This window comes from Balaenoptera borealis, assembly GCF_965194805.1.
Source record: "Balaenoptera borealis genome assembly, chromosome: 7".
Taxonomy (NCBI): Eukaryota; Metazoa; Chordata; class Mammalia; order Artiodactyla; family Balaenopteridae; genus Balaenoptera; species Balaenoptera borealis.
The window spans coordinates 93,331,090-93,355,133 of record NC_138864.1 but is presented as its reverse complement, the minus strand read 5'-3'; the positions used below and the strand labels follow the sequence as shown (position 1 = coordinate 93,355,133).

At 34.4% G+C, this 24,044-nt stretch overlaps 1 protein-coding gene across 1 annotated transcript in view; it reads left to right on the top strand.

Moving 5' to 3' along the window:
• The window catches only part of SAMTOR (S-adenosylmethionine sensor upstream of mTORC1), an 83,163-nt gene that overhangs the window by 17,437 nt on the left and 41,682 nt on the right, over positions 1 to 24,044 (top strand). Inside the window, exon 3 of the mRNA XM_082400085.1 lies at positions 16,082 to 16,252. Within this exon, the coding sequence (XP_082256211.1) occupies positions 16,082 to 16,252 (171 nt within the window). The remainder of the gene's footprint in view (positions 1 to 16,081; positions 16,253 to 24,044) is intronic.

The window sequence follows — 24,044 nt, the reverse complement described above, 5'->3', positions numbered from 1 at the left end:
ATTGACTTTGGATAATGTTTATTTTCTCATAGCAGAGCTTCTAATTTTAAAAACATCAGAAAATGGAATACTGCTGATCATTTCTTTCAAGTGGTAAAATAATAAGAATGAATTTGTATATTGACTGAATTTTAAAAATCACTTCCCAGAAAACAAAACATTATCTTTCTGCTTGGACAATAAGTTTATGGTAACTTTAGGTTTATATTTCATTTCAATTATTTTTTATTCAAAGTTTCTGTTTTGATTTCATTTAAAAGTTATGTAATAGTGCCTATTTCATTTATTCAACAAATAATCCAGAGAAAAATATGTATTTTACTTCATTCTTTTATTTATTCATTTAATAAATAAATTTAAATGATTGTCTACTGTGTACCAGTCACATCATAGGCACTGTGAGTATAGCACTCAACCAAACAGATAAAATCCTTGCTCTCACTGAACTTACATGCTAGTGAGGGTTAGAAGCAAGAAACAATACATAAGTCAAATATACACTAGGTCAGATAATGGTAAGTGCTGTGAGAAAAATAAAGCAAGGAGAAATAAAACAATTTTAAATAGGGTAGACAGAGAAGGCCTCACTAAAGTGATGTGTAAAGGACATGAAGGAAGTAAGAGAGCAAGCCTTAACAAGTCCAGAGGCCTTGAGACAGGAGCTTGCTGGCATGTTTCAGAAACAGCAAGGAGACCAGTGTGGCTAGAACAGAATGAGAAGGGGAGAGTGATAGAAAATAAGATAACAAACAGCTAGATTTTGTAGGATCTTGTGGACCATGGTAAAGACATTGGCCTTTATTCTGCATGAGATGCGAAGTCATTAAGTGTTTTAAGAAGAAGAAGTAACAGGATCTTATTAATCTTTTGAAATGTGTCAGTGATTTTTAAGAACTAATTGTAGTGTTAAGATAGACTATAGAAAAGGCAAGGATGTTAGTAAGGAAACCAGTTAGGAAGCTGCTACAGTAATCAAGGCACAAAGTTATAGTGAAACAGTTCTCTTGGAGAAGGAGAGAGTGAATGGACAGACTGTGTGGTAGGGTTAATGCTCAAATGAGTATAATGACTTAAGAGAGGAGCAGGGGAGATGGTGATGTATACATGGTGGTGATTATGATGATATGTAAGAAGTGAGCTGAAAATGTGAGATAGGTGAGGAACAATGAAAAGATTGTTATTATCAATGGATTGTGGAGCCAAAGAATTGTGGAGTTGAACTAAAGGAAGGAGCCAGAATAAGAAGAAATGAGATGCTTGGGATTAAAATGTTTGGGTTTTTTTTTTTTTTTTTTTTTTTTTTTGCTTTTTCTAGAGGAAAAATGGTTATAAATGTGACTATTCTACAAAGTATACATTTCTCCTTCAAGCTAAGAAACGCAAATTGAGGCATACTACTGAGCCAAATATTTCCCTTGTGATACAAAGTAATACTGTAATCCAATCAGGAAGTCAGTACCATCGCTATTTAAGACCAGCATTCTTTGCTCTTAGCAGCACTGCTTTTAAATTAGTATTCCAATACATCAGGCAAGCTCTCAGACTTTATTTCAAATACCACTTTGATATGTGGTATTCTCATAGGAGCATTTGCTTGTACCTTCCACTTGAATAATGAATATGCCTCACACTTCACTCTTCTTTCTTTTTCCTCAGATTTGTGTTTTTATCAATAGTTTTTGTATCTACATGTGTTCTGAAAGAGGTCATTTTTAGGTCAAACTGCTGAAAAAGAACATTAATAAGAATTTAGGTCAAACTGCTGAAAAAGAACAGTGGCAAAATACGGTAAAAAGATTTTACTATGGAAAGTAATCCCAAGAGAAGTTTTATAGTGTCTTTACTTTAAACTTAAAACTAGGTTGGGAAAAAAGGCTTCAAAGCAATATTGAATTTTGAAATGAGTTATCTGTAGTTCTAACTTGGGTTATATGTATTTCCTTTCCCTGTTGACAGTTCTAAGAGAGCAGTGTCACTCTGAAAAGCTAAAATCAGCTTTAAAAGGGGTTTGACAAAAGTTCGCTTCCAGTAGTTATACTAAAAACTTTAGAGGAATTTGATGTGTGAAATAAGTCTTACTGACATTACCTTGCTGAGATTTTGTTGACTGTTTAGCTTGAAGAATTATACATAAGATTTCCTTCTAAAAATTAGTAAAATTATATTTGTAATATGAAGTATTTAAATTAGAAACAAAACACAATATAAAGTTATAGTTGTATGATTAATAAAAGAATTTGCCTTTTCTAACTCTCCACACAGAGGAACATATAAACACACCATTTCCTGAACCATTTGAAAGTAAATTGCAGATGACATGACATTTCATCTCCATCTCCTACATAACCACAATACTATATAAACACATTAAGATGATTAACAGTAATTTCCTAAAATATCTAGTGCATAAAATTCAGATTTTTGTTATTGTCCCCATAACATACTTTATAATTTGTTTCTCCTAAATCAAGGCTTGTGCTTTGGTGGTTAAATTTTTTAGGTTATTGTTTTTGTTTTCCCTAACATTGTTTTTAGAGAAATGTCAGTTGATTTGTAAAATATACCACATTCTGTATTTTGTGATTGTTGGTTCGAGGTGATTAGTAGCATTGTTCAAATATTCTATATATCCTTACTGATTTTTCTTTTTGGCCTTCTATCAGTTACCAAAAGAGATGTTTCCAAGATATCATTTTACTTAATTTTTCTATAATAATTTGGCTCTTCTTTAAAGATTTCATTTTTCTATTGAAGTTCTCCATATTTTCATCTATTCAGTTAATATTTTTCTCTATTAAAAAAATTTATAATAGTTATTTTAAGTCCTTGTCAGCTTATTCCAACATAAAATTAATCTGTGGTTCTGTTTCTTTTGGCTGTTTTTTCTTTTGGTTATGGATCATTTTTTTCTGCTGCATTGTATGTCTGGTAATTTTTAAAAATACACTGGGTTGGCCAAAAAAGTTTGTTCGGGTTTTTCCATAACAGCTTACAGAAAAACCCGAACGAACTTTTTGGCCAACCCATATATACTGGCATTATGTTTAGAAGAGACTGGGGTAAATATTATTTTCCCAGAGAGGGCATGGTTTTTTCTCTGATAGGCAGCTGGGATAAGAGATTGAACACTTTGATCTCATCAGGAGTTAGGCTGGGTTGAAGCTGGATTACCACTTTAGATAGTTTCAGTTCGCATCTGGCTTCAAATGCCTTGAGAGTGAGTCCTGTTCTGTGTATATTACAGGTACCAACCTGTAGCAGGACTCTGGGACCTAAGCCCATGGAAGAGTGCAGAGAATTTTCTTTGCTTTTTTAGTCCCACTCCCAAGTCTCCAGTGCTCCCCCCTCCCCCACCTTTTTCTTACTTGAAAAAAGACCTATGGGGGGAAGGCAGGAGAATGGGGTGAACAATCTCTGCATTTGGATTTCTTAAAGTTTCCAGTGTGTCACTCCATTCTAAGCAGCCATTGAAAGCTCTGCTGCTTTTCCTTTAATCGAACAAAATTCCTCTACCTTGGAAGGCTTGATCCTTCACCACTCATGCTCCTTTTCAGCAAATGCACAAAGTGCCTGTGGTCCCTTCCATTAGACCTCTTTGCATACTCAGTTCTCTTGATTTCTTTTTAATACATTATTTTTTAGATTGTGTAGGTTTTTTTCTTTTTTCCTAGTTATAGCACAACCAGGGGTCTGTTATGATTATCTGTATCCTAATCCAAAACTAGCTTTGTGTCTTTGTTTTGGATTTATTTGATTGTTTTATCGTGGTGCCATTTAACTACTTCCTCAGTCTCCTTTATTTCTTATAAACTGAACGTTGAGTCTAAAGTGTTGATTCAGGTCCCAGATTTTTGCCAAAATATTTATTAGGTGAAACTGCATACTTCACATTGCAACACATTAGCAAGTTCTTATTGTCAGGTTATTCCACTATTAGAGATGCTAAATTTTGCCATTTGGTTAAGGTGGTAACTACTAGATCCTTCCATTGTAAACTTATGTTTTCCCTTTGTAATTAGCAAGTCATACGTAGAGTGACATTTTTGGCTTGTGGATCAATCCTGTCTCCCAACAATGTTTCAACTAACAGGTTTACTCCATTTATTAAATAAATTTGGGGTGGTAAAGTGATTTTTTTAATTGTATCATTCGTTGCATTTATTAGCGGTCATTCTTCTGTAAATAAAAACTTTCCCTTATGAACAGGGAATGATTACATGTTTTCTGGAAAGGCTAGGTAAAAATAAACATATACATGTAATTCTTTCTGTTTAATTAGCAATTTTCAGAGTAAGGAGTTGGTGTAATAGTCAATTCCGATTGTGACAAATGAGTTGTGGTGTTGTTGTTGTTTGGTTTTGGTGGGTTTTGTCTGTTTGTTTTTGGAATATCACTGTAGGCTCCTGGATTCACTTTTTCCATCAGTCTTTGATTTGTGTGTGTGTGTTTGTCTTCAAATTAATCCGTATTTAGCCAGTGGGAGCTTCTTCAAAGCTGGCTTCTTGGTTCTGACATCACCTTTGAGCACTTCTTGCTATCTACTACAAGATAAGCTTTACCTTCCAAGTCAAGACCTACAATCAAGGAGCCTTAGTTTCTTGTAGTGAGAAATAGAAATTAAGATCTGGGCACTAGATATGCTTCTGGGGTGTCCTTCCTTCTAGAATTTTTCACTGAACAGAAATATTTATAGTCTTAAATTCATAATTGATATTTACTATTCAAATGTAACATTACAGGTTTTTTGCCTAACTTCTTTGTTTTATATTTGTATATTATCTCTTCTGTTACTCTGAAGGACTTAGTTTGGAATAACATCAACATATTTGCTTTGTTCTATAGTTAACATAAAATGGTTTCAAAATTACAGTACCAATTCTACTTCTAACAATAAACTGAGTGAAGTTTAAGATTTCTTTGCAGTTAGTTCTTTCGTCTTTAGAACATATCTCACTAAGGGTCACAATACTGTGTTTAAAAGTTACTTGAAACAATTCTTTTGTGTATGGTTATGTTACCAATTTACTTTGTAGTTAGTTTCACTTTACTTTGTTTTATGGGCTTTTTTCTTATTTTCTTTTAATCTGAGGGAATATAAGGCATTTACATGGTTCAAAAGTCAAAACTTGGGGCTTCCCTGGTGGCGCAGTGGTTGAGAATCTGCCTGCTAATGCAGGGAACACGGGTTCAAGCCCTGGTCTGGGAAGATCCCACATGCCGCGGAGCAACTGGGCCCGTGAGCCACAACTGCTGAGCCTGCGCGTCTGCAGCCTGTGCCCCGCAACGGGAGGGGCCGCGATAGTGAGAGGCCCGCGCACCACAATGAAGAGTGGCCCCCACTTGCTGCAACTAGAGAAAGCCCTCGCACGAAACGAAGACCCAACACAGCTAAAAATAAATAAATAAATAAAGTAGCTATAAAAAAAAAAAGTCAAAACTTTACAAAAAGGTATACTCAGAATAGGCCCCCTTCCATTTTCTTCATTTGTTTCTTGTTTCTCCTTTTTGCAGAAATAAGCAAATTCATACAATGTATATACATGTATCCATCCTGTCTTATCTCTTCAAGTGGTACATGTCATATACTCTCTTTTGCACATTTCATTTTTACTTAATATTATGTCATGGAGATCATTCTATTTGATATTGTATTAATCAGGGTTCTCCAGAGAATTGGCTCATGTGTTTGTGAAGGCTGACAAGTCCCAACATCTGCAGGATGAGTTGACACGCCAGAGACCCAGGAGAACCAAACCAATGGTGTAATTCCTATCCTGAGGCCAGCAGGCTCGAGACCCAGGAAGAGCTGCTGTTTCAGTTTGAGTCTGAAGGCAGGAAAAATTCAGTGTTCCAGTTCAAAGGCAGTCAGGCAAGAAGAATCTCGCATACTCTGGGGAGGGTCAGCTTTTTTGTTTTATGCAGACCTTCAAGTGGTGGGATACAGCCTACCCTCATTAAGAAGGACAATCTGCTTTACTCAGTCTACCCATTTAAATGTTAGTCTCATCCAGAAACGTCCTGACAAAAATACTCAGAATGTTTGACCAGATATTTAGGCACCCCATAGCCCAGTCAAGTTGACACATAAAGTGACCATCACAAGTATATAGATGTCTTCCTCATTTTGTTAAGTTACATACAAGCTTTTTCTGTTGCAAATAGTGCTGTAATGAATAACCTTGTGCATATTCATTTTGTATTTTTGGCATTGTATCTTTGTAGATTTGTAGACGTGGAATTGCAGAGTAAAAGAGTAAATGCATATGTGATTTTGTTGGATATTGCCACATCACCCTCCATAGACGTTATATCATTTAATTCCACCAGCAAAAATGACAATACCTGTTTCTCCAAAATCTTACCAACAGAGTATGTTGCCTACCTGTTGAATTTTTGCCAGTCTGATAGCTGGGAATTGATATCTCTGTGTGATTTTAGTTTACGTGTCTGTTATGAATGATGTTGAGTACGTTTTCATATACTTAGGAAATATTTGCCTTTTTTTTCTGTGAATTATGTGTTTGTGTTTTTGATGCTTTTTTTCCTAATGGTTTTTGGTCCCTTTTTTCTTGATTTTTTTTAGAGCTCTTTATATAATTTAGAGATACGTGCCCTTTTTCTTTGAGTTTGTATCTTTTGCCATGCAAGTTTTTGTTTTGCCATGCAGAAGGTTTTTGTTTTCACGTAATCAGATATATCTGTCTCTTCTTTTATTGCTTCCAGATTCCAGTTGTCTTAGAAAAGCTTTTCTGATTCCCAGACTGTAGGAATTCCTATTAGAAATTCACTCATGTTTTCTTGTAGTACTTTTATGGTAATCATTTTTTTTTTTACATTTAGATCTCTGGCCTCCTTGGAATTCATTCCAGTGTTTGTTGCAAAGTATAGATCTAACCCCCCCCCCATAGTTATTTATTTCTCCAGCATCATTTATGAAAAGGTCTACCTTTTCTACAGTGATTTGACATATACTCACGTGATATACCAAGTTTCCCCACATAATTGGTTCTGTTTTAGGACTTCCTGTAATGATTCCTTGTCTATATCATTTAATCCATGCTATTCTATAACATTCTTCCCCCTCCCCACCACCATTCTTCTTTCTCAGGATTTTCTTGGTTATTCTTGTTGTTTTTTTTTTCCATATGTACTTTAGAATCAACTGGTCTAACTAAATTTTTTAAAGTTTGTATTGTTATTAGGATTACATTAAATTTTTTAATAACTGGAGAAAAGTGGAATTTTTATAATGTTGAATCATTGTATCCATGAAAAAGTTACATATCCTTCCATTTGTTCTAGTCCACTTTTGAATTTTCAGTCGTGTTTTAAGGTTTTCTGTATAGTGATTATGCACATTTCTTATTATGTTGATTCCTAGGTACTTTATCATTTGTTGCTATTATAAATGAAATCTTTCCTTCCGTTGTATATCCTCACAGGCTATTGTTTGTATACATGTGGAAGCTTTTGATTTTTGTATGTTTTACATCCTGTTTTACTGAATTCTCTTACTGTTTGGATTACTTTGTGATTGATTCTTTTGGGTTCTCTAGGTATATTATCATATCTGTGTATACATAGAGTTTTATTTCTTTCTCTCCAGTTCATTTGACTAATTATTTTTCTGTTGTCTATTGCATTAGCTATGTTTTACTCATTCAGTGATGTGTGTGGTATATCCCCATTATATAAGTTGCTGGCTTTTTTGGCTGATATATAGATACAATTTAACTGTTCGGAAGTATTCACCAAGCTCTGATTGATTGATTGATTTTATTAGGAATAGCTGTTGGATATTGTTGAATGTCCTTTCAGCATCTATGGAAATGAATAAGTTTTCTCCTTGGTTTGTGAATATAGTGAATTATATGGAAGGATTTTTTATATTGAATAATCCTCATATTCCTGAGATACATACTCCTTGGTCATGTTTGATTCTGTTTGTTAAAATTTTATTTCATATTTTACATTGATATTTATTTTTATATTTTGTATTTTATATTTCTGTATTTTTTGTAGACATTTTCACACCTAATTATCATTGTATTTGCTCCATAAAAAATGACTTTAGAAAATTTTCCTTTGTTTGTATGGTCTGGAACTGTTTAAATAGTTTTGGCGTTGCCTAATTTGTACTTGTGTGTTTTATTTATAGAGGTGACTGAGTGATGGCATGGAGAGGTCATTGCCATTGAAAGAATTTATTACTTACATGTCCTGAGAGAAGAGGGTATGCCATGTCACACAGGGAAGCACCACATTTGGTCAGGAGGCAGAAGCAGGAGTGAGGGGAAAAAATAGACCTGATCCTTTATAGGGTTCACATGGGAAAGGCAAAGCAGGGTAAACAGTATAGGACTGGCTAGTTTGAATAATTTTGGTGGGCTTTGGAACATAGGAGCTGTCCCTAACTGTCTGGTACCTGGACCTGGGTTAATTTAGGGTATGGGAAACATGGACTTGTGTGAGAGTTAAATAAAGGAAATGGTTGGGTTGCACATGAGAGGCGTGCTCCCAAGTAAGTTGTTTATTATCTTTAGGAATTAGCTAGCCTTGGGAGAGGCAGTTTCTCCCTGGGTCTGTAAGGCCCTCCCAGATAGCAAAACATCCTAAGTTACAGAAAATTAAAAGCTTGATAAATACAGGGGTTATCTGGTTTTTGAAGTCTTGGTAGAATTCCTCAGTGGATACTGATGCTTTTTGGTGAAGCAACTCTTTGATAACTTTCTCTTATTTCATCTATGAATTTTGGTTTTGTTTAAATTTTGCAATTTAACTGCAAAATTAACTGCAGTTTATTAATTCTACCAGTAATCAAGAGTCAAGTTTAATAAATTTTCCTATACTCCTATATCCTATATTTAGTATACTTACCTAGAAAAATCATGTTTCATCTAAGTTTTCAGCTTTATTTGTATAAAGTTATGCAAATTAAAGAACCAGTTTATGTATTTATTTGTTGGTTCTGTTTTTTCCTAACATTAATATCTTACTCCCTTTTTTTGGTTTGCTTACTTTTTTCCCCTAATCCTTTGAGTTGGATATTTATTTTATTTATTTTGATTCTTTCATTTGTATTGGTATAAATATTAAAGGTCTGAATTTTCCTCAGGTCACTGTTTTAGTGCATTTCTTAGATTCTGACCTGTGGTGGTTTTGTTATTGTTTTTTAGAAGTTCTGTGATTTTTATTAGTACTCTGCCTTTGACTCCAGAGTTATTTAAATTTTAAAACAATTTGCAGGTGAAATGAATTTTTTGTTTTATTTTATTATTAGTTCTAGCCTTATTGCATTGAGATTGATTTTGTCTGTATTATTTTTCCTATGGCTCTTACTGTAGTTTTATTTGTGGCCTAATACATGTATATGGTAATTTTTGTGAATATTCCATGTGCACTTGAAAAAGAATAGAGAGAGTGAAGTTTGTTATGTAGTGATAAGATAAACCTTATTATGCTCTTTAGGGCTTCTGTAACCTTACTTATTGTTCATTTACTTGATTGAGAGTGGTATGTTAAAGTTCCCTGTTTTTAGTTTTGCCTGTTTCTCCATGCATCTCATGGAGTTTCTGCTTTGTGAGGATGGCTGCTATGATACGTAGTACATGGCTTCACTGGGAATTGTGGTCTTCAGCATGATAAAGTATCCTTTTTTAATTCATTTAATGCTTTTTATTCTCTACCAGCCTCTTTGTCAACATTTCCCAGTCATCTCATAGATGAAGTTCATGCTTTAATAATCTTGCAACTGTGATATTCTATGAGTTTTTACATACCAAAAGCTATTTTTCTATAGTTTTGTTACAAGATGCATAACTTGGCTAGATATAAAATCCTTGACTCACACTTTCTTTCCTTCAGTTTTGAAAAAAAAAATGTTGCTCTATTTTAGTCTCATTTTGTATCGTTTCCCCTTTTTCTCCCCCCCCCCACACCCCCCTCGCCTTTTCCCTTCACTCTCTGTTGAACCATTTGAAAGTCAGTTGCAGAAATCACAAGACTTTTGCTCCTGAATACTTCAGTGTGTATCACTGCACTTAGTTGTTATTCCTCTTTGGTCTTCTTTAATGTAGGAAAATTCTCGGTCTTTTATGACATGGACATTTTGTAAAGTCAAAGTTTTACAGACTGTCTCAGTTTGGATTTGTATGGTTGTTTCTTTGTGATTAGGTTCAAGTTAAGCATATTATTAGCAAGAATATCACATAGGTGATATTGTATCCTTCTCAGGGTTCTACATCAGGAGGCACATGATGTCTATTCTGTGTTTTTGTTTTTGTTTTTTCTTTCAAATAATCATTATTTTTTTAGAGCAGTTTTAGGTTCACAGCAAAATTAAGCAGAAAATACAGGTAGTTCCCATACACCCTGACCCCCCACATGGGCAGTCACATCACTATCAACATCCATCTATAGTGCTACCTTTGTTGCAGTTGATGAACCCACACTGACACATCATTAGAATCCAAAGTCTATAGTTTACATTAGGGTTCACTTTTGGTATTATATATTTTATGGGTTTTCACAAATATATAATGACAAGTATCCACCATTATAGTATCATACAGAACAGTTTCACTGCTCTAAAAATCCTCTGTGCTCCAACTGTTAATTCCTTCTCCCCCCAACTTCCCCCCGCACCCAGCAACCACTGACTTTTTTACCGTCTCCATAGTTCTGCCTTTTCTAGAATGTATATAGGTGGAATTATGGTATTTAACCATTTCATATTGACATCTTTCACTTAATAATGTGCATTTAAGGTTCCACCATGTCTTTCTTGGCTTGATAGCTTATTTCTCTTTAGTGGTAAATAATATTCCATCGTCTAGATGGACCACAGCTTGTTTATCCTTTCAGCTACTGAAGGATATCTTGGTTGCTTCCACATTTTGGCAGTTATGAACAAAACTGCTGTAGAGACTTCCCTGGTGGTCCAGTGATAAAGAATCCACCTTACAATGCAGGGGACGCAGATTCGATCCCTGGCCAGGGAACTAAGATCCCACATGCCACGGGGCAACTGAACCTGTGCACCACAACTATTGAGCTCGAGTGCCTCAACTAGAGAGCCTGCATGCCACGAACAACAGAGCCCATGCTCTCTGGAGCCCATGCACTACAACTAGAGAGAAGAAACCCAAACGCCACAACTAGGGAGAAACCTGTGTGCCACAATGAAAGATCCCACATGCCTCAACGAAGATCCCGCGTGCCGCAACTAAGACCCGAAGCAGTCAAAAATAAATAAATAAATAAATAAATAATAAATAAATCTTTAAAAAAAAACTGTTGTAAACATCCATGTGCAGGTTGTTGTGTGGAGGTAAGTGTTCAACTCTTTTTGGTAAATACCATGAAAGTTGATTGCTAGATTATATGGGAAGAGTATATTTAGTTTTGTGGGAAATTACCTGTCTTCCAAAGTGACTATACCATTTTGCATTCCCACTAGCAGTGAATGAGAGTTCTTGTTGCTCCACATCTTCGCCAGCGTTTGGTGGTGCTAGTGTTCTGGTTTTCTGTCATTCTAATAATGTGTAGTAGTATCTCATTGCTATTTTAATTTGCATTTCCCTGATGGCATGTGATATGGAGCGTCTTTTTCTTATGCTTATTTGATATCTGTACCTTCTTTAGTGACATGTCTGTTAGGTCTTTTGCCCATTTTTTAATCAGGTTGTTTGTTTTCATAATGTTGAGTTTCGAGGGTCCTTCATATATTTTGGATAACAGTCTTTTATTCGATATATCTTTTGAAAATATTTTCTCCTAGTCTATGGCTTGTTTTCTCATTCTATTGACAGTCTTTTGCACAGCAGAAGTTTTTTATTTTAATTAAGTCTAGCTTCTCAATTTTTTCTTTTAAGGATTGTGACTTAGATTTGGCAATGACTTTTTAGATATAACACCCAAGGTCATCTAGATTTTCTCCTAAAAATTTATAAAACTCTCTTAAGAGTTTTGTGTTTTACATTTAGCTCTGTGATCCATTTGGAGTTAATTTTTGTGAAGAGTGTAATGTCTGTGTCAGGGTTCATTTTTTGGCATGTCGATATCCAGTTGTTCCAGCACTATTTGTTGAAAAGACTGTCTTTACTCCACTGTATTGCCTTTGCTCCTTTGTCAAAGATCAGTTGAATGTATTTCTGTTCCATTGATCTGTTTGTCTATTGTTCTGCCTACAACATACTGTCCTTGATTACTAATAGTAATAGTATAGTTATAGCTTTATATTAAGTCTTAAAACCAGATGGTGTCAGTCCTCCAACTTTGTTCATCTCCCTCAATATTGTGTTGGCTATTCTGGGTCCTTTGCTTATCCATGTAAACTTTAGAATCCATTTGTTTTATCTATAAGATATTTTGCTCTGCTTTTGATTGGGATTGTGTTGAATGTATAAATCAATTTGGGAAGAGCTAACATAGTGACAGTATTGAGTCTTCCTATCCATATTCATGGAATATCTATTTATGTAGTTCTTCTTTATCCTCAGTTTTCTATTTAATTTCAAATTTGAAATGTTTTTTCATATCTGCATTGCTTAATTATATATAATTAATATTGAAGTGTTATGTTACAATTTTTTTCTCTTTTATAGCTGTTATTTTCTGCGTTTTTGAGAATTTTCATCCACTGAAAAATTTTGATATCTTTCTCTCCCCTTCTAATAGAAACTTGTATGATTGCTGGATTCATTGGACATTTCTTTTATGTGTTTTGTCTTTTATGTTGGACTGTCTCTAGAGGTATAGGTAGAGGTTTGGGTGCTTGCTTTGTTTCTTAATTCCAAAGATCCTTGCTTGATTGCTACAAATATGAAAGTGGAGTTCCTTTAATAAATATTGTCCTCTTTTGGCTGATTTATGAATTTTTAACAGGTTTAACTTATGTCAGTTTGCTCCTTATTCTTAATTGCTTCATTCTTTCCCTTTATCAACACACCTCCAGAGATACCCCCTTTTTTCAAGGTGCTTCCTTTCTCCCTCAGAAATAATATCTTCACAGGGCTCTCACCTTTGGTGACAGCCCTTCCCATATACTTTCCAAACTTTTTCCTTTTGGTCTTCCTGTGCCTAATGCTTTGTTTCACTACGTCCCATAAGTCTTAAGATCTCTCCATTCAGAGTTGGACTCTCTCTGTGGTGAACCTTAGCTGGTATTATCTATTTTTCTGTGCCACCTCTAAGACCCCATCATACCTTCCTCTCTTACACAGTCCTCATCTGACTCTGTACTTTGGGTAACTCCAAAGCCAACTCAGTTGGCCTCAGATTTTTATTTCCCCAATTACATGTAAAATAAGGTGCTATTCCTGTTTTCTAGTTATGCCATAGGTGTGAACTGTGTGTGCTTTTATTTGCTCTTCCTAATGATTTGTATATTTTTTGGAAGTTTTGTAGGGAGATTGGGGTTTAGATGGCAGTTATTATCCCATGAGTATCTGGAATTCTAGCCCTTTAAGTATTTTGCAGTCAAGTCTCTAGGTAACATTGAGATTGAACCACATAAAATTGCAATTTTTGTGGGTCAAGAACTATTGAATATCAGCAGTTCTTTGTGGTTCCACCTAATAGAAAGGTAAGCAATCTCTTTACCCTTGTGTTTCATGCCTTAGTGAAATATTATATGACAAAGGTATTATTTTTAGTATTAATTCCAAGGTGATTCAGGCTATATTTTTCAATCAACCTTACTGAGGTTTAATTAATATACAATAAAATATACCCATTCTAGTGTACAGTTCAGTGAGTAATGACAGTTGTTTACACTTGTGTAACCATCACCACTGTCTAGATACAGAACTTTTCCATGACTCTAAAAAGCTCTAGTGTACACTTCTGTAGTCAGCCCACCCCCCACTCCAAGAAACCACTAAACCATTTCTGTCATTATATTAGATTTCTAAAAAAGGCCACATTCCTAAATTGGCCTGTCAGTCTTGCATGATCTGAAGTTTGCTTACCTCTCCAGTGTCATGTGGCTGTCATTCCTCTCTATATGTGTGTTGGCCTTAGGACCTTTTCACTTATGAGTCCATCCATCCATTTTCTGCCTGGCAGTTTAAATTTCACATGCCTTGAACTGATGTCTATCTCTGCGGGATCCATGTTGCTTTTCTCTTCCATGCCTTTGCTCATGCTGTTCTCTCTGCCAGGAAAGCACTTTCCTCCTTAACTAACATTCTTCCTAGCCTGATTTATTCCTACTTACCTTCCTAAAATCAGCTTATACTACTGATTTTAGATTGGGCGTTAGGTATTTATCAATTATATTTTCTTTACTATTGGGTTGGCCAAAAATTTCTTTTGGAAACCCGAACAAACTTTTTGGCCAACCCAATATATAATTATTTGTCTCCTTCACTAGTCTGAGCTCCTTGAGGGCAGCAATGCCTTCTTCAATTTGTTTTTCCATCACCTATGTGCCTGGCACATGATAGGTACTTAATAAATGTTTGATTAATGATAAATGAGTTTCAACTCCTGTATATAATTTGAGTTAAAATTAAATCTCCATAGGATAAGTTAAAGAAGTCTTTAATAGATACTTAGACAAACTGAAATTGAACTAATAGCATCCTTTAAGTGTGAGGAGAAATGGGCATTGTTTCGTTAGACACCATAGTTCTACTTGCAGAAATCAGTTTTAAATTAATTTTTCAGTTCTTCTCTAGCCATGTGTTTTTGAAACTGCACCAAGCCGTGTCTATGGAGAAAAATAGTCTAGCTTGTTCAGAGTATGAGCTATATGGAATAATAACGTGGTTTAAGAATCTAAAAAGAAAGAAAATTTGTTTAGTTTCCATTTACATTCACTTTAAGCTTTGATAAGTATATCAGTTAATTGTCTAAGTACGTATCTCTTGTCATATTGTAAGCTCAAGGGCCAGAGGCAGATCATACCAGTCTTTCTTCCTTTAAGTTTCTTGTCTTTAATAGCTAGTAAGTGTTTTGAGTTGATTCTGTGGTTCATGTTTATTGTCCTGTTACATACCCAGGCATGGTACCCTACTATTTTCACCCTAAAATTGTATTAGGTATGAAGAAAATTGTTTAATCTTAATGCCAGTCATCAGTTTCTGATTACGGATAACAACTGATATGGGCTAAACTAAATGAGCTTGAGATAATACATCTCGAAAAATCTGCATTTTAATATCCATTTATATTATAAGAATTGAGACAAGTGGTAGTGGTCTCTTGATGGACAGGAATAATTTCCAAGTGTTATAAAAATCACTATTATGTTCAAACCTTTGTTCTCTCTGAATGTATACCTTTATAATATGATACCATTTTTACCTTAACCAGATTTTTATGCTCTTCTTTCAGAGCAAATAGCATGATTCTTAATATGTTGGCAACCTGATTTTGTGACTTTTTTTTTTTAACAGCAATTAGGTATAGTTTAATGGAGCTTCTCTTTTGTGTGATAACTATACATATATATTTTTTTTTATTGGGGTATAGTTGTTTTACAATGTTGTGGTAGTTTCTACTGTACAGCGAAGTGAACCAGCCATATGTATACATATATCTTGCTTTTTTGGATTTCCTTCCCATTTAGGTCAACACAGAGCACTAAGTAGAGTTCCTTGTGCTATACAGCAGGTTATTAGTTATCTATTTTATACATATTAGTGTATATATGTGTGACTTTGTTTTTATAAACCAGGAGGGATCTGAAAAACAACTGTCTACTACCAGCAGAGCTGGCTCAGAATTAACTGTGACTACTATTCTTTTTGGATTCTGTCACTGAATAACAGAGTTATCTAAGCTTTTCTGGAGGAACTTATGTTTTAGCTAAGAATAAAGTTCAGCAAAACATACAGGCACATTGTACTTCTGAAAAAACACTTTTAAACATAATCTATGATCATGCTTTGTTGTATGGTAATTTTCAAAATTTGAAAATGCTACAGGTGCTCAAATTTACCTCTGTTTGACATTTTAAAAATAGGACACTATAATTTGAAAATTTCCCATTTTGATTAATAAAGGTTAATATTTTCCCATTTTATATTATATTCATACCTATTGTTTTAAAATATAACTTTATTTTGCCTTGTAGTGTATGCAGAGAATATTTCCAAAATGGTGGGAAGAGAAAAGCACTTGAAAAAGATGAAAAAAGAGCTGTACTCGCCACTAAGACCACTCCAGCCTTAAATACGCATGAATCTTCTAAACTTGAAGGTCATTTAACCAACCTCAGCTTTACAAACCCTGAATTTATAACTGAGTAAGTATACTTTTCTCCTTAGATTATTAACATTATCCTGGATAGCTGTGTTAATAATGTAAAATAGTGTAATGGTTTATGCCAAGTAGTGGGCAGTTTGCTTGCTTCTCTGGTAGTATGTTAGTCTGAGAAATGTAAATTTGTAATATTATTAGGTAGGAAAGTAGCATAAAATTTTAAGGGATATCTGGGAAACTAGTAGTTCCATAACATCGATTGTTCTCACTAAAAATGAGAAAGAATCATTCATTAAATGTTACATTTTATGGTAATACAAAGAATCAAAACAGTGAAATCCGATTAAATTAAATTTAAAGTGGCTACCCACTGACAAATTACAAATAAGGAATTAATGGAAGATTATTAATAGAACCAATTGCCATTATTTTATTTTCAATATAAAAATCTGCCTGCTGGTAATATATATATATATATATGCATATAGGCATAAATTTTATTTAATAAGTACATGAGTATTTTCCCAGTTTTATTGAGATATAATTGACATGTAACACTGTTTAACACATACAACAAAGTGATTTAATATATGTATATGTTGTGAAATGATTACCACAGTAAGTTTAGTTAACCATCCCTCACCTCACCTAATTACCATTTTTTTTCCTTATGAGAATTTTTAGCAATTTTCAAATATACAATACAGTATTGTTAACTATAGTTACCATGCTGAACATTACATCTCCAGAACTTATTTATCTTATAATTGGAAGTACCTTTCACCCAATCCCTAAATTTGTGATCTGACAGTCACAAATCTGATTTTGTTTCTATGCGTTTGGCTTTTTTTTTTTTTGACTCTACATAGAAGTAAGATCATACAGTATTTGTCTTTTCATGTCTGACTTACTTCACTTAGTGCAGTGACCTCAAGGTCCATCCGTGTTGTTGCAAATGGCAGGATTTCCCATTTTTTTATGGCTAAATAATATTTCATTGTGTATGTATTATAATCCAATTAATTATTAACAGTATTAAAATTATTTATATACCATAGTACCAGAATAAATTTGTGGAATCAAGTAATATTGTATTACTCTCTTGAAAATGTTAAGCTTGAATAATTCTAGAAACATTCCTAATAGACACTGCAGGCTAACCATGGAAATAAAATTAAATTAACCTCTTAAAACATTTCCAAACCTGTAGATATCAACATAACATTACCTTTGGTTACTTTGATTTTATACCATGTTGAAATATTATCTAGTTAGGTATAAGCAGTTTCATTCAAAAATTAATATACCTTTGATTAGTTCTATAGGTAAAGATCTTTACCTTTATTCAAAGGTTACTACAAAGCTTACAAAGCATAATGAGTTACTAAACATCTTATAACTCAGGTGTTATGAACATTCTTAAATATTTTTAAAATATTGACCAGCATAAGAAATTATATAGTTAACAGTGCTATCGAAAACAGGTACATATGGAAAATGTGAACCCTAGGATTTCTATATCGTTCTTTTTTATAGTCTCTGTTTCATTGTTGAGATTACCGTGTTTGTTAAGTCATTGTCATATTTTCCTTTTCCTCTTTTGAACGTAGTTTCTTTGAATTCTTTGAACATTTTTATAATAGCTGATTTGAGGTCTTTGCTAAATGCAACATTTGGGCTCACTCAGAATCTATTTACTTTTTCTTGAATATGGATTACACTTTCCTGTTTTTCTCTGCATGTCTCATAATTTTTTGTTGAAAACTGTCCAATATATTTTTGAAGTTATAGAAACTCTTGTTTTGGACTTTTCCCCAAGGAGGGTGATGGTGGTGGTGGTTTTTAGTAATCTCCCTGCACTTAATCTGTGGGGTCTGTTTCCCTGGTAGTTCGTACATTACTATTATTTTTATTTTTTTAGGCTGGTTTCCTACGGTTTGTACCTGTGTCTGCACAGATTAGGGGTCAATGATAGGTCAGAGGTTGTGCTCAAACACCTCTCCAGCCTGTAGGGCTCCCACCCTCTGCCAGTGGATGTGTGTTGATTTGGGAGTACATTTAAAATTCAGGCAGTCTCCAAGTCTGCCTCACTTTTTGCTTTCCATCAGGCCCTTGTGGGTCTCCCGTGCATGTTCATTTAGCCTCCCAAGCAGCCAAGGCTATGTGGAAAGTTTATCTAGTGCTTCTGTGCCTCTCTCATTTCTAGGATATTTCTGGAATTTCTAAATTTCTGCCCAGTCTTCCAGTCTACAGCTCTGGCCAACCAAAACTGCAGCCTGAAGCTAGCATAGCTGCTGACTTGCCCTGTTTGTTTCTTACCATGTTTGTTACTTTTACTGACATTGTTCTGTGGGTTTTTCACCCTCTGCTCCAAATCCCATTAACCCCTTCCAGCAGTGTAGTTGCTGTTTTTCACAGCCAGCCCTGTCCTCAAAGAACTTCCATACCAACGGAGCAAAGGGTGGGGATGATGAGAGTGGCTTCAGGCAAAGACACTGCAGATCCCCACTGTTGTTAGCTAAGATTTCGCTGGTTTTCATGAATAAACACTTTGCAATGTGTTTGCCTGTGTTTGAGCCCTGAAATGGTTGTGTTTGGTGATTGTGTTCTTTGTTATAGTTGTTTACTGAGGAGTGGATTTGCCAGCCTCTCCCCTGCCATAGTCAAGAAATTTCAGTCTCTGATTTAATTGTAAAGGAGAAAAAGTAGTTTTAAGTATTTAAAGGAAATATGATTGTTATAGGTCAGGACTTACTTAGTATTGAAATTAAGCATTGAAACGTCTTAGCCTAGGATGGCTAGGTTTAGATTTCCTTCATTCTAGAAACTACTTTGTATAGCATCTGGCCCCAACATGTGTATGTAGACTTATCCCTTCCGCTCCTCCTACCATTATTGCAGCCCATATTCTAGTCTTATGGAACTGTTTAAATTCCCCTAGTGGCACACGCATGTTCTCACTTTCTGGCATTTGCAAGTACAATATATCCTCTTTCTGATCAACTATTGCTGTATTATATTAGGCTATATTTGAAGCATCTTCCCTTCCAGAACTTATCTTGAACTTCTCAAAAGAATTGGTACTCTGGTACCAATATCAAACCTTTTAATACTCTATTACAGTGCTTATCATGTTGTATTAAAATCAGTATTGTATATTTTCCTGACTGCAAATGAAATACGATAACAGTATGAAAAATTTGCATGTAGAGAAGATTATAGGTGTAGAAACATTATTACTCAATCCTGGTTACATTTAGGTATATTTCTTTCCAGTCTTTTTAATAGGCACTGTTTTCTTACACAATAGAGACCATGCAGTATAAAAAATTTTGTGTAAACTGCTCTTTCTGTGCTATTAAAACACTCATTCTGCATTATATTTTATCATAAATATCTACCACTTTATGTGTCTAAATAGAAAGTGATCCTCATATAAAATAATAATCAATTTTTCCAAAGAGAATTTCTCGCTCTCTTACACATACACATTTTTAGAGAGGTAGATGAAATAGTCAAAGGTCAGATGTTTACTCTCTTTATTTATAGATATTATTATGTAGGAAGATATGTATTTGTTACTATCTAAATCTGTTTGACTTCCAACTTTGGGTAGCAAGTGTAGCTAGCAAGGGTTATCTTTTTCCCGGTCTTATCACAAAATCAAGTCATTTTGATTTCCGGGTTCAGATAGTGAGGGCTCACATAGCAAAAATACCTTGGGTTTTTTCACTTACATTTTACGAAAACCAAAAATTTATTACTACTAGAGTCACTGTTTAAAGTCATCTATGGCTCAGAATTGAGACGTGACACTTTTTGAATCTGTATATAATGTGATAGCTGGAAATTTTATCCCAAGCCCCAATTACTACCATTCCTTGTAATACTAAGATCGCTGTGTCCCGACCCTCCTTCATGTTGTACATATATACTTGTAAATGATACAAAATAAGTACTTTGCTTTCTTTTTAAAAGTATTATTTTTTCAAAACATTTACAAAATAGGCCATATTCTGGGCCATAAAACACACCTTAACAAATTTAGAAAGATTTGAGTTATATAAAGTATTCTCTCAGACCACAATAGAATTAAAGTATAAATCAATAACAAAGAGAACTGGAAAATCCCAAAATATTTATAGATTATCTAATTAGCACATGGGTCAAACAAGAAGTCTCAGGAGAAATTTTAAAATACTTTGCACTAATTGCACTAAATGAAAATGCATCTTATCAAAATTGGAGAGATGTAGTGAAAGCATGCTTAGAGGGAAATTTTTAACATTGAATGAATATATTAGAAAAGAAGAAACATGTAAAATCAGTAATCTAAACTTCTACCTTAGGAAACTAGAAAAACAAGAGCAAATTAGATCCAAAATAAGCAGAGAAAAAGAAATAGTAAAAATTAGAGCAGAAATTAATGAAATTGAAAACAGGAAAACCATAGAGAAAATCAGTGAAACTAAAAGCTGGTTCTTTGAAGGTCAATAAAATTGATAATCCTCTGGTCAAGCTAACCAAAAAAAAAAAAAAAGACAAATTACTAATATTAGAAATGAAAGCAGGGCCATCACTACTGATCACATTGACAATAAAAGGATAATATAGGCATATTAGGAATAACTGTATGCCCACAAATTCGATAACTTAGATGAAATTCCTTGAAAGACACAATCTACCAAAATTCACACAAAGAGAAATAGATCATCTGAATAGGTTTTTATTAATTAAAGAAGTTAAAGCAATAATGAATAGTCTTCCAAAACAGAAAGCATCAGGCCTAGTTGGTTGCGCTGGTGATATCTACCATTTAAGGAAAAAAAAGACCAATTCTCTACAATCTGTTCCAGAATATAGAATCAGAGGGAACACTTCTGAATTCATTCTGTGAGGCCAGCAGAATGTAATTTAAGATGTTAAACCAGTGTTCCCATTTCCCAATCTAAAGTAAAAAAGAAAATTTTTAAATAAAAGAAAAAATCATATGAAATCAGAAAAATAAAATTCATTCTGTGATGTTCTAGTACTTGCCATGGTAGAAACATGGCATACATGCTTTCATAATACTTTCCAAAATCCATGATAAATGTAAGTAGTTGGTCATTGGATCTTTCCTACAGAGCCTGGACTTGGCCTCAGAATCCCTTTTACACAGTACTCTAAGAAGCTGTTACCAATTAATCAGTCAATATAAGAGAAGAAACTCATCTGCAATTTATGTCCATTACTGTTGTTACAAATAGAACACACAGTTTTGACTCTAAGTTTCTTAGCATCTAAGCCAAGGCTTCGAATAGGATCATTTCATTATTTCTTTTTTTTAAGGATTGTCTGTTCATGTCATTTGCTCACTTAAGTTTTATGATCTTAAGTCTATCAATTTGTATGAGCTCTTTAGTACTCAGGATATTACTGGACATTTATAGTGATTTGAGTAGGGGCTTAACACATGCTTCATGGGTAAAAGAACAGAGAGACAGGTGGACGGATGGATGGAAGGAAATGAAAGAAGGAAAGACATATTTAGGACAGTAGAATCAGGTTTTTTTAATCATCTACTTGACATTTAGTTAACTGATAGAGAAGGGGAGAAGGAAGAGGTGGCACTGAGCAAAAGGAAAGACTATTTATTAGATGGTCATTGCCAATCCAAGAGTCTTAGGGACCTTACCTCCATACTGCCTGAGGATGTAAGATATTGGACAGATTCTTAAAAGGCTTGTGACAGAGAGAGAATACAATACATGATGATAGGTAATATCTAATAAAGAGGACCTAATTCGACATACTAATGCTGGTTTTGAGAGTTCGGTTTATAATAATTAAATAGTGGTTTTGAATACCATTTTAATGTTCTTTTTTTTTCAGAGTTTTAGTTAGCAGTTGATTTTTATTCAGTTTTTAGCATTCTTCATATTTTCTTTGGCTTTTAACGTTGAAGGTTATCCTAGTAAGTAAAAGATATTACAGTAGTAAAGGAGGAAGTTAAATGTCTTTTGAACATAATGCAGTATATAAATGAAAAATTTGTTTCAGTAGTGCTTTTCAAGTGTTTTCCTTTTAGTTTGAAATGCATTACATATTAATCAAAGCATATATACAAATATAAATTTGAACCTGAGAGTAAAATTCTTCATTTATTTCACTGAAACACTAAATGGATAAAATTGTGATTACAAATATCAAATATGTAGTTTTAGAAATATTAAGATACTAAGTCCCACTTCCCTGGTGGCGCAGTGGATAAGAGTCTGCCTGCCAATGCAGGGGACATGGGTTCAAGCCCTGGTCCGGGAAGATCCCGCATGCCATGGAGCAGCTAAGCCCGTGCACCACAACTACTGAGCCTGCGCTCTAGAACCCGTGAGCCACAACTACTGAAGCCCGTGTGCCACAACTAATGAAGCCTGTGCGCCTAGAGACCGTGCTCCGCAACAAGAGAAGCCACTGCAATGAGAAGCCCACGCACCACAACGAAAGTAGCCCCCACTCGCTGCAACTAGAGAAAGCCTGTGCGCAGCAACGAAGACCCAACGCAGACATACATACATACATATGTACATACATACATAAATAAATAAAATTTTTAAAAAAGAGACAGACATGGTGGCTGATGCCTCTTGTTAAAAAAAAAAGATATTAAGTCCCATTTAAAGCCATGTATATTATAATATTTTAAAGCTATTTCTACAGAAACAATGTGTATTAATTACCAATTCAAAATGTAAAGTTTTCCTCCATAGGTTTTCTTGGTTTAAAATATATATATTGGAGATTATGAATAAGCTGAATGCTAATAATCCATGCTTATCAGTTGCTTCTTTTTAAAATGTTAGATAGTTCCTTTCCCAATTTTAACACTGGCTCAGAGAATAACCTTGGGAAAATATCTAACATTCCTGAGTCTCCCTTTATTTATAAAAATAAAATAATGCTGTATAGTCTTCTGTTTAAAAAAAAAATAGGAAGAACTATGTATAAAAACCTCAAAGGTCTGAGCTTTCAGATAATGACCCAAAGTACTAGATGTTGAGAATGGAAGTAGTGATGATTATATAGGTTCAAAACATCATTTGGGTAACAATAGCACAATGGGCACATCGTCATAAGAAGAATACCGTGATCCAGACCTCTATAATCTGACTGTATATATAAATTAAAATGATGACCAAAAAATATTTTCTACCAAAAATTCTGTTTGGAGGCATTCTTTTTTTTTTTTTAATTAATTAACTTATTTTTGGCTGTGTTGGGTCTTCATTGCTGTGCAGCGGCTTTGTCTAGTTGCGGTGAGCGGGGGCTAATTTTCATTGCAGTGCACGGGCTTATCATTGCGGTGGCTTCTCTTGTTGCAGAGCACGGGCTCTAGGTGTGTGGGCTCAGTAGTTGTGGCTTGCGGGCTCTAGAGCGCAGGCTCAGTAGTTGCGGCTCATGGGCTTAGTTGCTCCATGGTATGCGGGATCTTCCCAGACCAGGGCTTGAACCCGTGTCCCCTGCATTGGCAGGCGGATTCTTAACCACTGCACCACCAGGGAGGTCCCTGTTTGGAGGAATTCTTAAAGTAAATGTGCTTCCTTAGTAAGATTTAAAGCATTCCCCCAAAATTCTGTTAACTTCAGTTTATAAGATTTTTATTATAGTTCTGTATATTATGTCCTCAACAGATAGTAAATTAAAGATTTATTATCTAAAACAAGTTGTTTATTATTTTGGTAACTGGAATTGAATCTAATTTGATCTAATAAAAAATATAAAGCTAATTAGACTTACGTGGAATTATAGAAACATAATTTAGGAAATAGTGTCTTTGGTGTTTTAACTAACAAATT